This window comes from Aquarana catesbeiana, linkage group LG10, assembly GCF_042186555.1.
Source record: "Aquarana catesbeiana isolate 2022-GZ linkage group LG10, ASM4218655v1, whole genome shotgun sequence".
Taxonomy (NCBI): domain Eukaryota; kingdom Metazoa; phylum Chordata; class Amphibia; order Anura; family Ranidae; genus Aquarana; species Aquarana catesbeiana.
In genome coordinates this window covers 200,938,152-200,962,961 of record NC_133333.1, presented here as the reverse complement: position 1 = coordinate 200,962,961, position 24,810 = coordinate 200,938,152, and the positions used below count along the sequence as shown (strand labels likewise).

General features: G+C 39.7%; 1 protein-coding gene across 2 annotated transcripts in view; it reads right to left on the bottom strand.

Annotated features, from left to right (window-relative positions):
• The window catches only part of LOC141111096 (5-hydroxytryptamine receptor 3A-like), a 38,648-nt gene extending 23,096 nt beyond the window's left edge, over positions 1 to 15,552 (bottom strand). Inside the window, exons 1-5 of one of the 2 annotated variants that reach the window (XM_073603103.1) lie at positions 15,486 to 15,552; positions 14,678 to 14,826; positions 11,865 to 11,909; positions 8,377 to 8,486; positions 7,630 to 7,799 (exon numbers count right to left, since the gene is read on the bottom strand). In XM_073603103.1, coding sequence (XP_073459204.1) covers positions 7,630 to 7,799; positions 8,377 to 8,486; positions 11,865 to 11,909; positions 14,678 to 14,826; positions 15,486 to 15,552 — 541 coding nt within the window. Of the gene's footprint in view, positions 1 to 7,629; positions 7,800 to 8,376; positions 8,487 to 11,864; positions 11,910 to 14,677; positions 14,827 to 15,485 lie in introns of those variants that run through there. The other variant, XM_073603104.1, reaches the window with a different exon arrangement.
• Positions 15,553 to 24,810: the final 9,258 nt, after the last annotated feature.

Here is a 24,810-nt window from a genome sequence, read left to right as displayed (position 1 = left end):
TCCTTCTCACTCAGTTCTCAGGAATGCACTTTGTCACTAATCCAACCTCCAGCAAAAAATTAATCAGCTGATTGGACTGTAAGTGCCGGTTCACACAGGGGCGGCTTCAAAGTCGTCTGACGGCTTGCAAAACGACTTCTGTATAGAAGTCAATGCAAGCCGCTTTGAAGTCGCCCCAAAGTAACACAGGAACTTTTTTCTAAGTCGGAGCGACTTCAGTCGCTCCTATTAGAACAGTTCCATTGCAGTGCATGGAACGCGACTTGCCAGGTGGCTAAGTTGCCTGACAGGTCTCCCCTGTGTGAGCCAGCTCTAAGATTTACCCTGAGTTGACCTTTTGTTTCATTAGACCTTTAACCACTTCAGCCCCGGACCATTATGCTGCCTAAGGACCAAAGGTCTTTTTCCAATTTGGCACTGCGTCGCTTTAACTGCTAATTGCGCGGTCATGCAATGCTGTACCCAAAGGAAATTTGCGTCCTTTTCTTCCCACAATAGAGCTTTCTTTTGATGGTATTTGATCACCTCTGCCATTTTTATTTTTTGCGCTATAAATGGAAAAAGACCGAAAATTTTGAAAAAAAATGATATTTTCTACTTTTTGTTATAAAAAAAATCCAATAAACTCAATTTTAGTCATACATTTAGGCCAAAATGTATTCGGCCACATGTCTTTGGTAAAAAAAAAATGTCAATAAGCGTATATTTATTGGTTTGCGCAAAAGTTATAGCGTCTACCCCATGACCCCCATTTTGGAAAGTAGACACCCCAAGGAAATTGCTGAGAGGCATGTTAAACCCATTGAATATTTATTTTTTTTGTCCCAAGTGATTGAATAATGATAAAAAAAAAAAATATCTACAAAAAGTTGTCACTAAATGATATATTGCTCACACAGGCCATAGGCCTATGTGGAATTGCACCCCAAAATACATTCATCTGCTTCTCCTGAGTACGGAGATATCACATGTGTGGGACTTTTTGGGAGCCTAGCCGCGTACGGGGCCCCGAAAACCAATCACCGCCTTCAGGATTTCTAAGGGCGTAAATTTTTGATTTCACTCCTCACTACCTATCACAGTTTTGAAGGCCATAAAATTCCCAGATGGCACAACCCCCCCCCCCAAATGACCCCATTTTGGAAAGTAGACACCCCAAGCTATTTGCTGAGAGGCATGTTGAGTCCATGGAATATTTTATATTTTGACACAAGTTGCGGGAAAGTGACACTTTTTTTTTTTTTTTTTGCACAAAGTTGTCACTAAATGATATATTGCTCACACAGGCCATGGGCATATGTGGAATTGCACCCCAAAATACATTTAGCTGCTTATCCTGAGTATGGGGATACCACATGTGTGGGACTTTTTGGGAGCCTAGCCGCGTACGGGGCCCCGAAAACCAATCACCGCCTTTAGGATTTCTAAGGGTGTAAATTTTTGACTTCACTCTTCACTGCCTATCACAGTTTCGGAGGCCATGGAATGCCCAGGTGGCACAACCACCCCAAATGACCCCATTTTGGAAAGTAGACACCCCAAGCTATTTGCTGAGAGGCATGGTGAGTATTTTGCAGCTCTCATTTGTTTTTGAAAATGAAGAAAGACAAGAAAAAACATTTTTTTTTTTTTTTTTCAATTTTCAAAACTTTGTGACAAAAAGTGAGGTCTGCAAAATACTCACCATATTGCATAACTGAAAATCAAACATGATAAAACATAATAACAATAAAACATTGCAGAATAGAATACAGTAAAAAAGAGCAGAACAATAGAGAGAGAATAGACAGAGAGAGAAAAATAAAACGACAACTATTTTTTTTTATTTTTTATATATATATATATATATATATATATATATATATATATATATATTTTTTTTTTTACACTTTTTTTGTAACTAACTTTTATAACTGTAACCGGTTCCAGGTTCAGGTCTCTCAAAATGCGATGGCATCTTGGGAGACCCTGTGAAAGTGTGTCCTAGTCTGTGCAATGCTGTACCCTACGCTAATACTCAACTAGTAAATGGTAGCGTTCAAAACATTCACCAATGCAAAAACCAGGATTGTCAGGACAGGAGGGACAATAATAGCGGGTGTCATGCCTATATCCTCGCTTGCTGCAGACACGACATCTTTTTTGGGGGAGTTCGCTGGGTAGGGGTATTCGGGAGGACATAAAGAAAATGCCTCTCATGCAGCCGACTGCATTTGGTTGGGGATGTGAATGGGGGAAGTACGGGCGCTGCAGAAGTGGTGGTTTCCCAATTAGGATTGGCGAATGCAGCAGGAAGGGCACTATGGGCACGACGGGCCTGTGTTTGTCTTTTTGGTGGCAGCGGGACACTACTTGTGCTTGCCACCTCACCAGCTTGAACTGCACTTATGGGACTCGCCACGTCACCAAGTGTTACTGCAGTGCTAGTTTGACTACGACCGGGGTGTACTAGGCCGCTGGTGCTTGCCAGTTCACCAAAACACTACCAAAAAAACTGTTAGCGATCGCAGGGATCAGGCCTGACTCTGCGAACGCTGCAGTTATGCGTTTAGTGTTTTGTAAGTGTCAGTGATTGATCGATACTGCACTTGGGTGGGCTGGGCTGGGCCGGGCGGAGGGGCAAAACGCAGGTGCTAGCAGGTATCTGGGCTGATCCTGCTAACACTGCATTTCTGGGAACCCTAAACTGCTGGGGACACTAGTATAGATCTGATCGGATCAGATATTGATCCGATCAGATACTATACCACTAAGGGAGGTGTACGGTGCGTGCGTGGGTGTTAGCGGTACTGGTGCTAGCCTGACGCTGCCTGGGGCTGGTGCTTGCCAGTTCACCAAAACGCTACCAAAAAAACTGTTAGTGATCGCAGGGATCAGGCCTGACTCTGCGAACGCTTCAGTTATGTGTTTAGTGTTTTGTAAGTGACAGTGATCGATTGATACTGCACTTGAGTGGGCTGGGCCGGGCGGAGGGGCAAAACGCAGGTGCTAGCAGGTATCTGGGCTGATTCCGCTAACACTGCGTTTTTGGGAACCCTAAACTGCTGGGGACGCTAGTATAGATCTGATCGGATCAGATATTGATCCATTCAGATACTATACCACTAAGGAAGGTGTATGGTGCGTGCGTGGGTGTTAGCGGTACTGGCACTAACCTGACGCTGTCTGGGGCTGGTGCTTGCCAATTCACCAAAATGCTACCAAAAAAACTGTTAGCGATCGCAGGGATCAGGCCTGACTCTGCGAACGCTGCAGTTATGCGTTTAGTGTTTTGTAAGTGACAGTGATCAATCGATACTGCACTTGGGTGGGCTGGGCTGGGCTGGGCGGAGGGTGCAAAACGCAGGTGCTAGCAGGTATCTGGGCTGATCCCGCTAACACTGCGTTTTTGGGAACCCTAAACTGCTGGGGACACTAGTATAGATCTGATCGGATCAGATATTGATCCGTACAGATACTATACCACTAAGGGAGGCGTATGCTGCGTGCGTGGGTGTTAGCGGTACTGGCGCTAATCTGACGCTGCCTGGGGTGAGGCATATCACCGCCGGGCGATCAGGGGGCTAAACCTTTATTCGGTAATAAACGGCGGGTGCCCTGACACTATAAAAAATAAACGAACTAACCAGCGTCACCCGTAACACTTATACGGTGATCAGTGGTGAAAGGGTTAACTAGGGGGCAATCAAGGGGTTAAAACATTTATTAGGTAGTATATGGGGGTCCCTGTCGCTATAAAACGCTGACGGCGAACCTAAATATTTACGTCCCTAACTAGCATCACCAGCGACACTAATACAGCGATCAGAAAAATGATCGCTTAGCGACACTGGCGACAGGGGGTGATCAAGGGGTAAAACTTTATTAGGGGGGTTAGGGGGGTACCCTAGACCTAAAGGGGGCTAACCCTAACTGCCCTAACACAGTAACTGTCACAAACTGACACCATGCAGTAATCAGAAAAAACAAAAAACAAAAAAAAAAAAACCTGCTTGGTGTCAGTTTGACAGGGAGGGGTGATTGGGGGTAAACTGGGGGCGATCGGGGGGGATCGGGGGTGTTTTGTGTGCCTGGCATGTTCTACTGTGTGTGTTTGTGTTTTACACTCACAGTGATGTCTTCTCTCCTCGGCGCCGGAACGGAAAATACCGAGCCGAGGAGAGATGACATAATTTCCTTTGCTGCTGTTTAGCATACAGCAGCAAAGGAATGTTCTGATTGGCCGGCGGCGATCACGAGGGGGGGGCCACGAACGGATGGCCTCCCCCTCACCTCCGATCGCCGGGGGGGACAAAAGAGGACCGCCTTGGGCCCCGGGGGGGTCCGATCGGACCCCCCACCCGCGGGAGGCAGATCACGTACATTTACGTGATTTTGCCTGCCCGTGCCGCCTTGCCGACGTATATCGGCGTGAGGCGGTCCTTAAGTGGTTAACGAATGAATGAATCATGTCAAATTCATTATTTTCGCTATAATTTCTTTCGTATTAGTAGGAATTCGTTATTTTTTTTCTTCGGACATTTGGATGCATCCAAATATTTGAAAGATGCAAAATTCGGCTGAATTACAATTTGAATTTTGATTCGATACTAAATGAATTGCACATATCTAACAATGAATATACCAACGATGTAGCACAAGTATTAGTATCAGGCCTTGATATTTTTAGCTGCTTTAATGACCTAAAGGGTTAGATTGAAAATAAAGTTGGCATTTCTACTGACATGGCATTACGCAGAATTTTTACAGCTCAGCAGAATAGTAATTGCTTACAGAAAGACCTCTACAAAATGGCAATATTAACAGTCAAAGGACAGTTTCAATTGAATGTTGATAAATGTAATGTTATTCAAATAAACAGTTGGAAAAACATTAATTTGAGAATGCTAGTTAATGTGGTAAGCTAAGTAGGAGCACTCAATGTCAAATTGCAATTTTGAACGCAAATAACATACTGTAACTAATGTATAAAAAGGAGATAGAAACATATGATTTAAGCAAAAGATCCCTCCTATACAAGTCACATCTTGCATATAGGGTATAATTCTGAACATGGTATTACCAGAACATAATAAGATCAAGTAACTCAACAGGAGATACTAATCACATCAAACTAATCTATAACAAACACACGCTAAATAAAGAGAAGAAAAGTGTATATGAAATACTATTAATGAAAACATGAAACAAAGAAGAAGGAAAGTGTATCCCTTACACCTCCTGACACTCTGCAGTAGGCTGTACACAGGACAATGCACAGTCCTTATCAGAGAGTGGTGGTCTTTGGTAATTGCCCACTTTGCCCCCTCTCCCAATTCTGGCTCTGTAAAACTAGCATGGATGGAAGCCCCCACAGCGGTCTTTATTCACCCCCTGGGGGGTTACTTCTGGGTCTGAGTTGCGATGACGTCACTCCCGCGCATGCGCACAGGAGCCCCTGGTTACGGCACAGTACAACTGAAGCAACGGCACCTACATGCCATTGCTTCAGTTTGCTTAAGTGCCGATGATGTCGGCACATGCAAAAATAGGGATATCTCCTAAACCGTGCAGGTTCAGGAGATATCCAGTGTAGCTACAGGTAAGCCTAATTATAGGCTTGTCTGTAGTATAAAGTGGTTGTAAAGGGTTTACAACCACTTTAATAAAAAAAGAAAAAGCAAAGCCACCCCATCAAATTAGATACTTTTTACTTATCTTTCTGGTGGGCAGTGAGCAGAATATTTGATCTGTTGAAGAGCTAAAAGCTCTGATGTTATCTGACACCCCCAGTTGTTTGCATTTCCCACACTATGTACTGCAGTTCCTCCCAGCAGTTGCTACATCCCTATTGTATTCTGTAATGACATAGAGGCTGGTGGGAGGAACCACAGAACCCAGTATTGCCATGTTGGCATTTTTCATGTTTTGTTAATTGCAAATATGGAATAGCATTTTTAGTTACCATTTAGAAGTAAAAGTGACATTAAGGCCCCTTTCACACTGGGGCGGTGGGGGCGTCGGCGGTAAAACAGCGCTATTTTTAGCGCTGTTTTACCGTCGTTTTTGCGGCTGTATTCGGCCGCTAGCAGTGCGGTTTTAACCACCGCTGGCGGCCGAAAAAGGGTTCAATCTGCTCGTATAGCGCGGCTATAGCCACGGTATTACCGCGGTATAGCCGCGCTGTCCCATTGATTTCAATGGGCAGGAGCGGTTTAGGAGCAGTGAATACTTTTTTTACCGTCCTGCCAGCGCACCGCTTCAGTGTGAAAGCCCTCAGGCTTTCACACTGAACAAACAGCGGGGGCTGTTTAGGGGCGGTTTGCAGGCGGTATTTTTAGCGCAATACCGCCTGCAAACCGCCCCAGTGTGAAAGGGGCCTAAAGGATCCAATTTTATTTAAAAAAAATGACAAACATAATTATACAATAGTTTTTCACAAAGCAGCCCCGATCTTCCTCTCCCTCTACCCCCCGCCAAAGCTCCTGTCTCCTCCACCTGCCAAGTGCCCACTATAGCGAGCTGCTTGATATAGGGGCACTTGTGCCGGCTCGCTACCGAGCCAGCTCTTTTTGTCCATAGACAGCCCTGCCCCCCATCCTCGTCACTGGCTGTGATTGACAGCAGAGGAAGCCAATGTCTCTGAGCCAATAAAGAAGGAGAGAGCAGGGAGAGCCTCTGCTCTTGTGTACAGCTCTGGATCGAGATTGGGTTCAGGTAAGTTTAAAGGGGGGCTGGAGGAAAGCTGCATGCAGAAGGTTTTTTTATCTTAGAATAGAATGGAATAGAATAGAATAGAATAGAATAGAATAGAATGCAGTAGGGTAAAAAAAACCTTCAGCCTTTGCAACCACTTTAATAGGTTAATTGAGTTTAGTGAGTAACTGTGCTTCCTCTATCTAAAAGCTAATTACCTTGTCTGACAGGTTTAAAAGGGGCTGGTTGAACAGGAAGTGATGTTGGCAGAGAATGTAGGAAGGAAGGAAATGATATCACATAGCCGTGTGTTTGAGAAGGGCACAGAGCCCAGAGACTGGAAAGAATAGGAGACAGTCATGCTGCGTGCTCCGTGACCAAGTGAAAACTGTATCTAGATCAGAAGCATGCATCAACCCTCAGAAGGCATTTCATTTCCTGATTTAATGGTAAGTAGCGATGTATTATTGATTGGGAATAGCTTTCTATACATCTTTTTACATCTTTAATCCAGTAAAGATACCCTCTGATGCCTTATCATATGTGAATTCCTATGCTGTCTTGAAGATTGCTGTACAACCCAAGACAATCATTTAGACAAAGCAATACAGAGGTGCACTATCCAACACCCCAGGAAGTGTCAAGAGTGGTGCAGGGAGCTCTTCAAAAGCATGAAGATTTCCCTCACATCCCATCATAAAGGTAAATATAAACCATCCACTTTTTCTTGGCTTTGCTCTATTTATTTATTATGGTGACAACCTTTCCAAAGAGTGAAATAGATAAATTCTCTAAGTAACTTTTTTGCCAAACAATATCTAAACAGCAGTCTGCATTATAAATAGCAATAAAAGCAGCAATGATAAAAACAGCCACTGGATGTCGACATGCATCATAGTATGGTGCAATTTAAAGATTGAGACCATAGGAACATATAAAGAATATAAAACGTACTTGTGTGAAGCCAGCTGGTGAATGTCAGTGAGCAGTTTTGAAGGTCAAATGGGAAATTGTAGATGTTGAGGCTACAGGCAGTCACTACTTGAATAGGTTTGTAATTTTGAACTCTGCCTTCATGGTTGACATAGACATAAGGGATATCTGGAGATTTTCCAACATCCACACTGAAAGTAGACCAAAGAAACGTTGTATGGTCTTCACAAAGATAGTTATTACTTTTGCTTTTTTTTCCATTCCCTATTATTGTTTTAAAATAGTAACTTTTTTTCAACTCGGTTACATTTTTTGCCATAACCATTGAAAAGGAAACTAAAAATTGCCATTCACAAAATTATCACTTGAGTAAAATGCAATAAGTAAAAAGATCAATTAAAGAATCATTAAAAACTATAAAAAGCAGTGGTAAAGCAAACAATAGTCTTTTTGTTTTGTTCTTGTCATTTTGTGATAAAATAGGGATGTCCACAAGTTTATAACCTGAAGGATATTGTTAAGAAGAATAATAAGTCAAACGTATTTTAATTCAAACATGATTCATAAAAACATATTTAACATGTTATTGGATTGTTTTATAAATTAAACATGTTATTTTTGCTGTTTTATCTAGGCAATGTGGCAGATTCCTTTCACATTTACACTGAACTCTAATATTCTAAGAACAATTCAGCCAGTTCATAATGTAATGTTAATGCATTGATTGGAACATAGATGCGATGCTTTCTAAAGCAAGCTGTTACTTACAACTCATTGATTAGAATGTCTGGGACCCAGATCTTCTCAGTGGGAATGGATATTTGAGACACATTTTCATACTCTTCAGGATCCCAAGTGAGAAACTCATCTGTCCAAAACTAAACAAAAAAAATCGAATTACTGTCCTTCTGCAGAAATTGTTTGTAAGCAATTTATTAATAACATTTAACTGTTACATGTCTACATATTTTTTGTTAGATAAAAAAAATAGGAAAAATGTAAACATTGTCATTGTGAGATGAGGTTGGAGAGTCCCAGATAGTCAAGATGCAATTCCAACAATAAGAGGCCATAAATATGTCTTGGTAGCAGCCAAAAGTCTCATAAAGCAGCTGTTATGCTAAATAGCGACATGAGAATTTAGAGGAGGAATACTCAACTCCTCTTCTGCTTGCAAAGATGGAAAAACCCCAACTGGTTTGCCATGCAAAGGATGTGCTTGGTTATCTTATTTGAAAACCTACTATGCTCAGTAGTCATCATATACACACCATGTAATAAATGTGTATTTGCATGGTCAACACTTTATACAAATACATAAAACCAAAAAGGAATCAAGGAACCAGTTTGTAAATGTTAAAACAGTTTCAAAGAAAAGGCAAAAAACTTTACAGTTTCCTTTTAATTTCAGTGGTTGTTAGAATAGCGAACCAATAATGTCCAAATTTTACCCATAACAACTTGATAAAAAATAATGTTCTTTAGCAAGGAACATACATTCCACATTAATAATTATGCTACCTAAATTAATGTATGCTGTAAATTGCCTCCAGCATTGCTTCTGTTTCTTCTTGCTGGAGGCTGCCATTTTGTTGAAGCCCAGAGCCCCAACAGTAAATCATAAAGTGGAACTAAACCCATCAATTCAACAGTCTGGAATGCTAACTGTCACATTTTTTTGTGTCCTCCAACAAACTGTCAAACCATAAAATGGCTGGAGTCATAACTGAACACATGTGTAGCACCCAGGCAGTTACAGATCAAACAGAAGCAGCTTCTTTGGCTGGAAAAGATAGGGAGGTTTAATTCCACTTTAAGCTGTCAGCAGATCAGCCTCTATAAACTCGACAGTGCCTAAAAATGGAGAGCAATTGAGCATGTGCAGAGCAGGGTGAGACAGTGTATTAATAGATTTTAAACAGTATAGGCACTTATTTATGATCTAGCAGTACTAATGTTCTGACTAAAGTTCCACTTTAAGACAGCCAGATCTCTTTTTTGCAAGGGAAATAGGTAAACCTGTTGTTTGTGTTTTTCTTTTTTTTAAATATTTTTATTGAGGTTTTTGAAAAAGAGTAAAATACAAAAACAGAGCCTAATGTGCATACCCAGGCTCGGAACCTTTACACAACATAACATGACTTAGAACAGTCAAAAGCATTAGTGCCCTAACTGGCACTTAGACCAAAAGTGCACTTCCAAATCTACAGTACACCTGCAAAGTGCTTGTATTTAAACCAGTTAGGGTCAATCTTGTTGTCTGTGTTTTAACATAGTAAATATTGTCCTTTAAAAAAAAAAGAACTCCACTAAGCACTGTTTGTTACCAAATAAATCCAGCAATTTATTAGCAGCGTTATTTAAGAAAAACAAGCCTAATGCCCCGTACACACGATCGGAAATTCGGCCAGCAAAAGACCGATGAGAGCTTTTGGTCGGAAAATGCGACCGTGTGTATGCTCCATTGAACTTTTGCTGGCGGAACTCCAGCCAGCAAAAGATTGAGAGCATGTTCTCAATTTTTCGGTCGAAAAAGTTCCGATCGGAAATTCCGATCGTCTGTACCAATTCCGACGCGCAAAATTCCTACGCATGCTCGGAAACAATTCGATGCATGCTCAGAAGCATTGAACTTAATTTTCTCAGCTCGTCGTAGTGTTGTACGTCACCGCGTTCTTGACGGTCGAAAGTTCGGAGAACTTTTGTGTGACAGTGTGTGTGCAAGCTAAGCTTGAGCGGAATTCCATTGGAAAAACCATCCAAGATTTTTCCGACAGAAATTCCGCTCGTGTGTATGGGGCATTAGTTTTAAAAAATACTGTTATATGATTCTCAGCGTTCCAATGATTTTACACTTTTGTTGACCCTTGTAAGATCCCTCCTCCACCTCAGCAAGTCACAGCTAAGTGAGTCGTAATTAAGAACAAAGAAAATCAGGTTCCATGAACCAGGATCAGTTTCCTTCCTATGTTTCATTTGTCAGCTATGATAATGTGATGGTGGAGGTGGTCACAGACACAGCATGGTTTGACTCCCAGAAGCAGAAAGTAAGGCAGAAACATTTAACAACTTTTTGTGGGTGTCTGGTTTAGGAGTTTGGCCAATATGCAGATTAGTAATTCTCATAGCTACAGAAAAAATAAATGTTTTTCTTGCCTTAAGTGGACCTTCATTCATTTTTTTCATCTTTCCATCTATTAAATCTTCTGCCCTTGTTGTTTTAACTTTAGATAGTAAAACATGTTTTTTTTTTTTGCCAGTAAATACCTTATACAGCCCACTTCCTGTTTCTTGCCTAGGCTTATGACATCATGCACAGCTCTCTCTCTCACTCTCGTGAGAGTTTGCCAGGAAGGGAGGGGGGTGAGTCATAAGAGGGCCAATGAGAGCTGCAGCGTTGGAGGTGGGACTCTGTGTGTCTGTGTAAATCCAGGAAGTGAACAGGCAGCAGCTTCAGCTGCCCACAGTTAAAATGGATGCAGCCAGACTTAGTGGAGGGAGATTTCTACAGCATATTTGGCAAGTACAGAATCACAGTATATATAAAATAATATGCAAAGAGGTTGGAGGAAAGCTTCAGAATGGCAAAGATGTTTTTATTACAAATTATGTGAGCACACCGCAGTTCCTCTTTAAACAAGTTTTTCAATACATATATATATATATATATATATATATATATATATATATATATATATATATATACTGTATTTATTGGTGTATAACACTCACTTTTTCACCATGAAAATCGGGTGCAAATAGTGCATGCGTGTTATACGCCAATACTTCAGTTTTAGCTGCCTCGGAGGGGACAGGGAGGAGGGGCAGGACGAGCGCCATCAGATTACATACAGTGAGAATCTCCTGTTAACTTGGCGGCCTCTGTAATAGGAACTCCCGTCTCCTGGGCAGCCATTGGACCACTGTTCTGTCTATCATAGGAGATTCTCACTGTATGTAATCTGGCGCTCGTCCCGCTCCCTTCCCTGTCCCCTCTGGGCTGCAGATGGGCATCGATCAGGCTGCACTAATGGCAATGGTGAGGCTGCATTGATGTGGACTGATGAGGCTGCATTGATGGCACTTGTGAGGCTGCAGATGGGCACTGACCCTTATTTTACTTCAAGGTTCCTTATTTAAAATTTAAGTTTTTTTCCTGAAACTTCCCTCTTAAAATGAATGTGCGTGTTATACGCCTGTGCGTGTGATACGCCGATACATACGGTATATATATATTAATATACATTAGACTGTACCTGTCTATACCATATGTATGTTGTGAGAACTTGATTCTTCTCATCCTGGCAAACAAAAAAAAAACAATAAACATATTATATAATGACGTGTATAGATGTCATTACATGAACAGATTAATTATTTTCATGTGTAACATATGCATTACCATAGTACATAGTCATTAAACATAGACATTTCCACTGTAAGATGTGAATTAGGATATAAATAAATTTTAGGTGTTTAAAAAGATCTAATTGATGTCATTAGAGAACTTACTAGATTGATCTTGGATATATTTAAATATATATAGTGTAGGAGTTAATTACCACAAGGCACACTTTCTGTAAGATAACACGTTTATTTTGGTTAATATTTACTTGAAAGTCATGCTGCCCATTTCTTATTTTCTTTAAGTCACCTGATTTTGAGTCTATTTTATTTTTTATTATATTTGTGTGTAGGGACAAGTCAATGCAAACCAGATCTGACACTGAAAATATCATACATTCATTTGGTGATTACCTTACATTTTTGATTCGTTTTGTTAATCTTTATATTGAGTGGCACTATTCAGCTCTTCTGTGTAACATTCCTAAGTTATTTAACAATTTTTCGATGTTCAACTAAAATGGACATTAGCACAGGCTAGGTGTACAATTTGCATATATAGTACCCAAATTAAACTTTTTTTGTTTTGCCAAATCCTTGACTCATATAAATACTTCTGCAATGGGATACTAAGTTCATTTGTGATTATTACGAAATATAGGTTGATGTCACCTAAAACTGTTGACACTTTTCTGACTGTTCCATCAGTCAAGTCAATAAAGAGATGCTGAAGGACAGTGCTCAAAATTGGTCCCTCCAATGCACCAGGTAAAGCATTTATGTCCACAGGGTGACAAGGCTGTTGTGACTGCTGAATGAACGTCATTGTCACCTTGTTATAGGAAGCAGAAAGTCTATGAATCAACAGGCAATAAATATACATCAATTGTGACACACGTTTATTATTTAGGTACCCTCCTACGTACATACTTGGTTGCCTATTCATAGGACGGAGTGCAGCATGTGGGTAATACAAATTAGCTATTTACACAATGATTGTATGCAGTTTAAATGAAACCTGTCATGAAAGAACAATAAGGGCTGCTATTCCTGAATTCCTTCTGAAAATACTAGTTGCCTGGCTGTCATCTTGCTCCTTTAGCTTCAATATTTTTTACATCACTGCCCAGAAACAAATGTGCAGATCAAGTGATCTGAATTCACTTACTGCATGCTTGTTTTAAGTCAATAGGGTCAAATTATTAAAAGGAGTGGAGACTGTCCACTTACTTACACAAGAATTGACTTTAGAATATATATGTTCACCAGCCTTGGTAAACAAGGTGAAGCTCTGTTCACTTTTAACGCCCAGTCTTGTGAAGGGAAAATAAAAACACAGGGATTTATTTACTAAAGCTGTAGAGTGCAAAATCAGGTTCACATCTGCATAGAAACCAATCAGCTTCTAACCTCAGGTTGTTCAAAACCTGGACGCTGATTGGTTTCTATCAGGTTCACTTCTGCATAGAAACCAATCAGCTTCAATTAGCTTCTAACCTCAGCTTGTTCAACTAAGGTTTGGAAATAAAACCTGGAAGCCGATTGGTTTCTATGCAGAAGTGAGCCTGATTTTGAACTCTCCAGCTTTAGTAAATAAGCCACACCGATTTTAGCTTGTACGTGATTTGAATGATTCTTTTAAACACAGCTTCATATTATTTACTAACCTAAGTAAATAATCACTTTGGATAGTAAACATTCACTTTTCTAATTGAACAGTCTTTATTTCTTTAGTAAACCAGCCCTAGTGACTAAAAATATTAAAGCCACATACTGCATGGCTGATAGGGATTATATTTAATTTATATTTTATAATATAAACCATTTTTTCGTTCTTTAGTTACAATAATGAATAAAGGTTTTGTATATAATGGTTAGTTCTATAATAAAGGTATTGCTAGGATCCCTGTAGGTGTTATTAATGTGTAGAGGCATTCAACAAAACAATGAAAAATGTATTATGTTGATTTATGTGACACATCCTTTATAGTCCCTAAATTACTTTAGATTTTTTCATAGTGGATTTTGAATACTTACAGTAAGGTTGAGTACCACGCAGACTATTTGTTAAACTTTTTTTTTCTGTAGGGATGATTTAGTGCCATCTGGCACTAAATTATCTCTAAAGAAACTATTGGCTAGAAATGTACATTGCTGTTTCTTTTCTCCCCCTGTGTCATATGTCTGTAATTTTCAAACCTTTTATTTTTGTAATGTATAGCATTGACTCACTAGACAGTATGTTGGCACTTTATAACTAAAGTATAATGATAATAATTCTAATAATAATAATAATAATAACATTATAGGGTTTTTACTTGACGTAATCAGAGAGTTTTGGAAAAAAAAAAAAACACTTTTACCACATAGGTTCTTAAATAAATGTATATACCCTATTGATTTAAATAGCGCATTCTGGTTGCATAATCTACTTACCACTCCTAGGATGCCAAACTACATGACATACGCTCCTAGTATACTTACCACTCCTAGGATGCCAAACTACATGACATACGCTCCTAGTATACTTACCACTCCTAGGATGGCATACAACATGGCATACACTCTTAATCTACTTACCACTCCTAGGATGGTATACTACATGGCATACACTCCTAATCTACTTAACCACTCCTAGGATGGCATACAACATGGCATATACTCCTAATCTACTTACCACTCCTAGGATGGTATACAACATGGCATACAATACTTGTCTACTTACCACTCCTAGGATGGCATACACCATGACATCTATGGAGACAGTGGTTGTGTTCCTCCAGTTATGCACTGGCCTCACACCTTTCTTGTATCCTTCCATGAGTTCATCTGATAGACGCATCAGGACCGGCTTGGATTTATTCATTCCATATACTTTAATACAACAATATAAAACAATTAACTGACATAAACCTTATGTAATCTCGTTATTCGCAATTTCTCCAAATGTAAGGCAAATAAACATAACTTTTAACACTTTAGTTTATAATATCCCTGTCTTTACTAAAGCATGGCTTGTGGGCATTACAAGGAAATGCTTGCCAGTTACAATTTTTCTATCAGTTTATAGCTGCTAAACTATCAAACAATTATTTATTACCCACATGAGCCAATAACACATCTGAAAGCATACAGAACATTGCTTATGAGGAGTAAAATACTGTATGTCTCGTACTTCTGCAAACCTATTCTTAATTCAAACACTCTGTTAATTCAATCTGAGTTTAAGTAATCATTCTTCCTTATAGGCTTTTCAGTGAACTCATCACATTCACCCTACAGCTACATTATTCGGTTTAATACAATAACTTCTATGCTTTCCATGTGATATATAGTACAAATATTACATTACATAATTCCATTTTATCTATATATCTATTTTGGATTATCCCTATAACTGTTTGATTTATATATGTTTCTATCTATTTTTTTATCTATCTATCCAATCAAAATAAACAGTTCTGACAAACAGACTAAAACAAACCCACGAAAACACAATTTAGTACTTCATAGGATTTTGTGTATTAACTTACCAGCACTAATCATGAAGAGGGCTGGTACAATCACGTTAGGCTGGGTCCAGAATTTTCTTGGCACCATTTCGTCTGTTGGCCTCGAGTCTTACCTTCAATGATGATTGTAACCACTAAAGGTCGCTTATAGACCTTTTTTAGACTTCAGGATCTTCGGTTTTGCTCCACAAGCAGAAATCCTCCAAATGGTGCTGCATCAAAGCCTTTTATCCATTTGTCACCTTTGAATTATCCTAGCTTGTCTCTTTGATACAGCAATGCATGGATTCCACTTCTAAACTTAGAGGTTTGTTTTTGTTTTCGTTTGTCTTCTAGCTCACTCTTTTATTCTTTCCTTCTCTTCTTGTTACGTATGATAGATATGATATGTTTCCTGTATACCACCGATCCTTTCTGATTATTCTTCCTGTCCACTGCTCCGAATGAGTCTAGTATCAGTCTCTTTCATATGTTCTTTTGCAGGGCTTTACTTGCTTGCCATTAGCCAATGCATTATCTTTAATATTGTAAGTGCATTTATATTTTTGTTAGATATGCATGGTCATTATGATCTACAAACAAGGTATTGCTGGCAAATCACTTACATATAATTACAACTCGTACCCCCCAGTTATCGGATTCTGGCAATACTTATCTTGTTTTCTGGTCATCTCTTCTGTCCCTTTTACTTGATGTCCACTAACTTTCCTGAAGAGGTTTTCCTGTTGTCAGCAACTGGCAGCTTGTCACTCCTCTGCGTGATGTCACTCTGTAATTTAAGGAGTCAGATTGAACCTATTGCCCCTGTTCCCTCTTGCCCATTAGTGCTGTCATGTCCACTTAATGATAATCAGACAGACGGATGGTTTTGCACAAAGAAATTAGTTACCTGAGCTCTGATTAACCCATCTTCTGCTGTCTCTATATTGCAGACATAGTCATATGCTATTGCTGTGTTTGCTGCTTGTGAAACCAATAAAACAGAGAGCCAGTTAATGGATACAATTTCAAGATATCTCATACTGCTAATGAGAACAGAGGCCGCAAGTCTGAGCTAACTCTTATTCTGCCAGATTTATATTTATTTAAATTATGAGATTTTGATAAAAAGCAATTGTTTCTTCCCTATCTCCTGTCACTCTGTAAGTCATTTGCACTATTTTGTTTTCCTTCACCAAATTTTCTTTCCTGTTTGTGGTATTTCATTATACATTTTTGTTTTTATTATTATTATTTTGAATATAAGACAATATATATATTATATATAATTATGAAGCATGTTTTTTTAATTTAAAAAAAGTGACTATAAATAACTGGCAGTCACGTTAAAGCGATATTAAAGTCCTGTTTTCTTTTCTTTTTTTTGTTTAAATAACAAAACTTGTTATACTTACCTTCTCTGTGCAATGGTTTTACACAGAGCAGCTTGGGTCTTCCTCTTCTCTGGTCCAATGCCGGCGCTCCTGCTCCTCCCTCCTGCCAGATGCCCCCACAGCAAGCAGTTTGCTCTGGAGGCACCCAAGCAGGCACACTATTGAGCCGTGGCTCTGTGTGTCCATTCACACACGGAGCCATGGCTCTGCCCTGCCCCCTCTGTCTCCTGATTGACTCACTGGCTGTTATTGGCAGCAGTGAGAGCAAATGGCTCCTGCTGCTGCCAAAAGCCAATCAGGAGTGCGAGTCCCAGGAGATGCAAGGCTCTCATGGACATTGCTGTATCGAGAAGGGGCTCAAGTGAGTATTGGGGGGGCTGTGGAGGCTGATTCACATAGAAGGTTTTTTTACCTTTATGCATAGAATGCATGAAGGTAAAAAAAAAGCCTGTGCCTTTACAACCACTTTAATTTAATTTTTATCCTTAATATTTTTTTCTTTGATGTAGAGTTTATATTTTTAGAAGCTTACTTTTCCATATTTTGTATTGGTTCAAATTATTGATTTGTAAATCAGCTACAAATAAGAAAATATATCAACTGTTATGCCGCGTACACACGGTCGGACTTTTCGTCTACAAAAGTCCAACGGACGCTGACGGACTAAAGCTGGCTGGTAATCCGATCGTGTGTGGGCTTCTCCGGACTTTCAACGGACTTTTTTAGCCTCAAATCCGACGGACTTTAGATTTGAAACATGCTTCAAATCTTTACGTCGTAAGTACGACGGACCCCGAAATCCGCTCGTCTGTGTGCTAGTCCGACGGACAAAAACCCATGCTAGGGCAGCTATTGGCTACTGGCTATGAACTTCCTTATTTTAGTCCGGTGTACGTCATCACGTACGAATCCGTCGGACTTTTGTGTGGTCGTGTGTAGGCAAGTCCGTTCGTAACAAAGTCTGCCGCAAGTCCGCCGAAGGTACGTCGGAAGTCTGTCGGACAGGCTGTCGGACTTTTGTAGACGAAAAGTCCGACCGTGTGTACGCGGCATTACATTTCTCTGCTTAAATGGACTCTTTTGATATTTTAAAAAAGTCCTAATTTTAAAGAGAATAATCAATTCTTACCTGTCCCACTTTCATCCCATTGTTTTTAATTCTTTTAAAGAGCACAGCTTAATAAATCTTCAACATTAACACTTCTAGGAGTGTCAGATGCTTGGCTTCCCTCTACATACCTTTGGTTCCATCTGCTAGCCCTACATCATGACAGGATGCACTACTGACATGGGGAGGATGGAAGGAACTACAGTATTTGTAAGAGATTCTTCAGCAAGTTTAGCATAGTTAAGTTTTATTACTTTTTCTTTTTTAGAAATAGCTTTTATTCATTTTTTTAAGTTGTCAGAGAGTTGCTTTAAAAACTGCAAAAATAAGATCAGGCCACTTGGGTTTTGTATTTTTTATTGAGTCAAAGAGGTCATAATGGTCTATTTATCAATCCAATCCACACATTTTTATATCTGGGTTCAACTGGACAATGTGTGAACCCTGGGTGATAGTTATATTAAAAAAATGTAAAAACAGATCCCACAAGCTTCCACTGGGGGAAGGAGCAGAAAAGTAGAACCACTGTATAGCTCCAGAAAGGAGAAAGCAGAGGAGATATATGTCATTAGTAAATATGGATGCTCCCACATACATAATTACAAATAATACACAGAAGCAAGGCATTTAAAACATTAACATTTATGAAAAAAAATAAGACATTAACACAAATTGATAATAATATTGATATCGAGGTCCTCTTTTATACACATACTGCATTATGTCAGTACTCAAGGTCATATGAAAAGATGGACGTTTTTACACAAGGTTCTGCGACAGTTTATGAACATCAAAGGAAAATGGCTATTATTTTTTTTATTCCTCTTGTATATATACATTTACATTGCTAAAAGTTCATTTATAATAATTTAAACCAAAATGTGTCTGCCACTCTTTTGCATGAGAAAATGTAAAAAAGTCTTGTGAAAAAATAGAGATCAGCTTCTGTACAGATCCCCGTCAGCCAGAGTACGTACTGGAACGGTCCTCTCCCCACCTTTTCCCCTTCATAGGGGAACGAGGCAGGGTTGCCCACTGTCCCCGGGGCTCTTTGCGTTGGCGATAGAACCCATGGCTATCCTTATTAGATCCACCTCTCGGATACAGGGTATAACTATAGGCCCACTACAAGAAAAAGTGTCATTGTACGCAGATGACACCTTGTTATATCTTAAAGATGATGGAAACTCATTGACACAAGCACTTCAGGTCATAGACAGATGTGGGCGATATTCGGGAATATGTATTAATTGGGGGAAATCAGTATTGTTCCCACTGCACTCTGGGGTTGCTCCTGTACATTTGGACGCCCAACTTCGCCGGGTATCCCAGTTTAGATACCTCGGCGTAGAGATACATAGAGACCTTCGCCAATTTATTGGCCTGAATTTGGCCCCGGTGATGTCTCGGGTGACCCACCAATTTTCCTCTTGGAGGTCTCTTCCCCTCAGTCCAGTGGGCCGTGTAAATCTAGTTAAGATGTCTATCCTCCCCAAATTCACCTACCTATTCAGACAAACTCCTGTACCCATACCTATTTCCTTTTTTAACAAACTCGATAGTCTGGTCGTCTCCTTCGTATGGAATGGGAAGGCCCCCAGAATAGCAAAGACAACATTACAACTTCCGGTTACATTAGGTGGCCTCGCACTCCCCTGTTTTTTAAAATACTACTGGGCTGCAGTCCTGGTGACGTTGAAGTGGTGGTTGGCGGAGGAGCCCTCTAACCCGGCGTCTACTGTGGAGGCCGCGTTGCTGGGTTCCTACTCGGAGCTGCGAAATCTAATACATAGAGGCCCCCGCTCCAATCCGAAGCTGTCTGTGCCCATGAAAACAACCATTAAAGTGTGGGATACGGTGAACATGAAACTAGGGAAACAAAACACGTGGTCCCCTGTGACACCACTTTGGGGTAACCCAAGGTTGAGTCACTTTCAATCGATACCGGACCCCATCATATGGGCCAGATACGGAGTAGTTGCACTTAGTGATATTGTATCGCAGGGACAACTGATAACGTTCGATGATCTGAAGAGTAAAAAAGGACTCCCAAACCAGATGTTTTTTAGATTTCTTCAGATAAGACATGCTTTTAGCTCCCAGTTTCCCAACCCGGTAACTTTACAGATGTCTGATTTAGAAACGGAACTTCGGGTACCTGAAGGCACTAGACTACTCTCGACTATATATAACAGACTTGCCCTGTTGGATACATCTAGGGTCTCACAATTAATGTCATTCTGGCAGCGGGACATCCCTGACCTGACTGATGACGATTGGGAGGAGGGGGTGCAGCAATATTTAACCTTGACCATTTCCTCTAGGGACAGGTTTGCCCAACTGAAATTTCTCCATCGTGCTTATTATTCTCCATCGCACTTAGCCAAAATCTATCCAGATAGAACAGCCGTTTGTCCCCGGTGTGGCTCAGACGGTGCAGATTTTTTCCATACAGTGTGGTCATGTCCGAGGATAATTGACTTCTGGAGGACAATTCTAGATGATATTAACTCGATGGGCAAACTCGGGGTCCCATACAGTCCTCTCCCCCTCCTACTGGGCATATGTGATTTTCTTGAGGTCCCAAAAAGGAAAAAATTATTTGTTTTCTACACAGCGTTGTATGCCAGAAAGGCGATTCTCCTTAACTGGAATCAGCCTTAACCACCCACTAAACAACTATGGCTCTCGCTCGTCGATGCAGCTCTTCCCCTGTACAAATTAATGTATATGGGAAGAAATTGTCCGAAGAAATTTGATAAAATTTGGGCGGACTGGGTGGAGGCCAAACACCTGACCATTCCGTAGAGAAACTGAATACTCCACCTTATACTACTGGCTGTCTGCTCATCCCTGCCTCATTTACTTTTGCCCTGAGCATAACCTACTTACTAAACAGTTAATATATTAATAGAGGTGGAGGGTCCTGGTCGGGCCCCCCCCACCCCGACCCCCCCCATTCCCCTCTCCCTTCCTCTTCCCCCCTCCCCCCCCTCTCAGGGGGTCGCCTACAGGGATCTAAATTTGATTTCTTATAATTCTACTCTTGCCATCGATTAGGATATTGAAATGTGACATCATCAATGTGCTTTTTGACTTGACATGATATAGCTGATTATTGTACAATATCTGTCTTAAGCTAATGTAACCCGTTCTTTTTATTCTGTTTGTTTGTGACAAAATAAATAAACTTTATGTCAAAAAAAAGAGATCAGCTTCAGACTGCTACCAAAAAAATGCTCCCTGGAGGTCAAGTGACAGTGGATTTGGGTAAGTGTTGGATTTGGAAGCTTTAAAAAAAGGGAGAGGGGTGGGAAATGGGACTTTTTTTGCCCGCTGTTGCTCTTTAGGTTCAATAAGTGTCCAGTTATCCTTTAATCACTGGAGGATTCAAGCAAAGCATCCCCCTGCCCCCTTCGCCCTCTTACTTAACAGCATTATGCTTATTACTACAATTCAGGTGCTCTTAAATGATGTTGACATTACTGTAAAGGAAACATGAGAGCACATGGTAACATAGACAAATGGGATATTAACACAGAACTTACACCACTTAAACATCTGTGTGGGTATAAATTGCTCTTTTTATTACTGAAACTCAATAAGAAACAAACAACTCAGGAAGTGGGTCTCATTCATAGGCTCACTATAAGAGTGAATTTAATTAAAAAACAATTTTCAGTCCCAAAGACTGCTGACACCAGTCATATTAATAACAGTATGGAGTAGCAGGATGGTCAGCAAACCAATAAACTGATGTCCTTTTACAGAGAAAATAACCTGGAGTTATGCCGCGTACACACAAGCAGAATTTCCGACAGAAAGAGTCCGATGGGAGCTTTTCATCTTATATTCCGACCGTGTGTATGCCCCATCAGACTTTTTCCGTCGAAAATTCAGAAGGACTTAGATAGAGAACATGTTCTATATTTTTCCAACGGAACAAATTACTATCGGAAAAAACGCTTGTCTGTATGCTGTTCCGACGCACCAAAAACAATGCATGCTCTGAAGCAAGTACGAGACGGAAGCTATTGGCTACTAGCTATTGAACTTCCGTTTTCTAGTCCCATCGTACTTGTTGCACGTAACCGTGTTCTGGGCGGTCGGAATTTGGTGTGACTGTGTGTATGCAGGACAGCTTGAGCGGAATTCCGTTGGAACTCCGTCAGAAAAACCTTTATTCCGACGGCAAAACCTGTCGTGTGTACAGGGCATTAGAGTGACACTTGGAGCTCCTGATACCACCTTAACCATTTCAAATCTTGCACCAGTTAATAAGAACTTTGTCAGTAATTATGATAGCAAGTGATACACAATGTTTGTTTGTATCAAACAGTTTTATTTGATGGAATTATCTTCCAAAAATGACTTCAGTTTTCTATATAATATAAAGGCATACACATATAATAACAAATATTTGTTTATTTTTAAACAGTACAGTATATGATTGTATTGCAATGCTACAAAAAATTACAAAACAATAATTAAAAATGTATTAGGAAAAAGTTTTATTAAAAAAAGTCACTTATGATCTGCTTATAACAACTACAGCAAAAAATAATGTAACATTATTACTATGTTTTATTTTTGAATGACGTGCATAGGCCACTACACCAATGATTCACAGAGGAGTCGCTCTTGCACATGGACCAGAACCTTACTTTCAAACACAGTGGGAAGCTGAAAAAAAGCAGAGTCTACACTCCTGGTACCCAACCTGTGAGACAGAAGCCTGTATTTTGGTGCTTATTTAAGCGAAAGAAGGACATTTTTTCTTTGGACTGGCTTCTAGCAGTTAAATGGTATGTTTGTTTTTTTGCAGACTGATTTTTTTTTTCTGTGTTGTCCATCTCTTTTCTGTTTTTTTGGTTGTATTCCTTTAACCTCCCTGGCGGTATTATTATTTTGGATTTCAGGTGCTGAAAGCGGTACAATTAATTTGCATGGAAATTTGGCGTTTTATATTGTAGATTGTTCTGAATCCCAAAACTATACCTCTCACATGTGTACAGATGGAGATAGTGGCGCTAATATATATTTGTAAAGATATGAGTCAAAACAGCATGATACCGGTGACACTCTGATTCTATACAAAAAACAGTAATAAAGTTAGAAGTATAACACCCCGTGAAAAGTGTCAGTATAAAAATAAAAACATTACAAAAATCGTAAACTGTGAAAAGTCCATGGAAAAAGTTCACATGAAAAAAATACAGCACAGCAGTCGTTTTTCAATCATCCTATGTGATAGATCTTCTACTCTTCCACCACACCACTGTGATAGTGACAACACTCCCTCTGAAGAGCGCACTCACCAGAATGTATAGCCTCCCACTCTCATGTTTGGCAGTCTAATGTCAGTGCGATGGAATGCCGTGTAACCATGCCTCAGACATGTTTAGTCGAAAAGAAAATTTGTTAAAACAGTATCACGCTATGTAGAGCACTTTATTCTGTACACATGTGAGAGGTATAGTTTTGGGATTCCGAACAATTTACACAAGTGGCAGCTTTTCACTGTACACTGTTTATGTACACATCTTGTATTCATTTACACAAAAATCATTTAGTTTTGTCACTGGTCTTTGGCGCAGTGGAGTGAGAGAGAACCAAGGGCGGCTTATTTTTACCTCTCTTGTTACAAACTTGTTACAAACCATCGTTTTATATTGTAGGTCTGTAATTCTTAACAATAACACACTTAAATCTGTCCACCAAGAGTCTAGTAGATATCCCAGGTATGATGAAGTTTGAAACACAAAATCATAAATTATAATATAATAAATAAATATAAATAATTAAAAAAATAATTTCTGAAAGCATGCCTGCTGTCTCTAAATATCTCTTGTAGCATACCCAAAGTCCCTGAACATCTCCTTTTGTGTATCTGTAGCCTCTAACTGCAGACATGCCGCAGGGTGTCTTTCTGTAGCATTACATTCACTGTCAGAGAAAACATTTCAATCCCCTACTTTAGGTAAATTGGCTATCACTGGTATTCATACTCAGTGTTTTATAGTCAATAAGTAACAACAAAGAACATGGCAAGCATTATTTCTATGAAAAATATTCAACACAACATAGTGGAGGATGTGGTTACTGTATAAACACATAATGGCCAATTTTTTTTAAAAGGTAAAGCCCTTTTACATTTTTTTTTATTTAACCACTTCGGAATTTACTCTCTTAATGACCAGGCCATTTTTTGTGGTACAGCACTGCGTCGCTTTAACTGACAATTGCTCGGTCGTGCGACGCTGTACCCAAATTGATGTCCTTTTTTCCCACAAATAGAGCTTTCTTTTGGTGATATTTGATCACTTCTGCAGTTTTTATTTTTTACGCTTTAAACAAAAAATGACAATTTTGAAAACATTTTTTGCTATAAAACATTTCCAAAAAAAAAAATTCATTAATTTAAGCCAATTTGTATTCTGCTACATATTTTTGGTAAAAAAAAATCCCAATAAGCGTATAGTGATTGGTTTGCGCAAATGTTACCTCATCTACAAAATAGGGAATAGATTTATGGCATTTTAATTATTTATTTATTTTTTACTAGTAATGGCGGCGATCATTTTTAGCAGGACTACGACATTGCGGCAGACAGATCGGACACCTAACAGACAATTTTTACACTTTTTTGAGAACCAGTGACATTATTACAGTAATCAGTGCTAAAAATATGCACTGGTATTGTATTAATGACACTGGCAGGGAAGGGGTTAACATCAGGGGCGCTCAAGGGGTTAACTGTGTTGGACTTGACGGACGACCTTAACATACAGGGATATACAATGTAATACTGACATAAAAACACACACACAGGTCGGACTTGATGGACTTGTGTCTTTTTTCAACC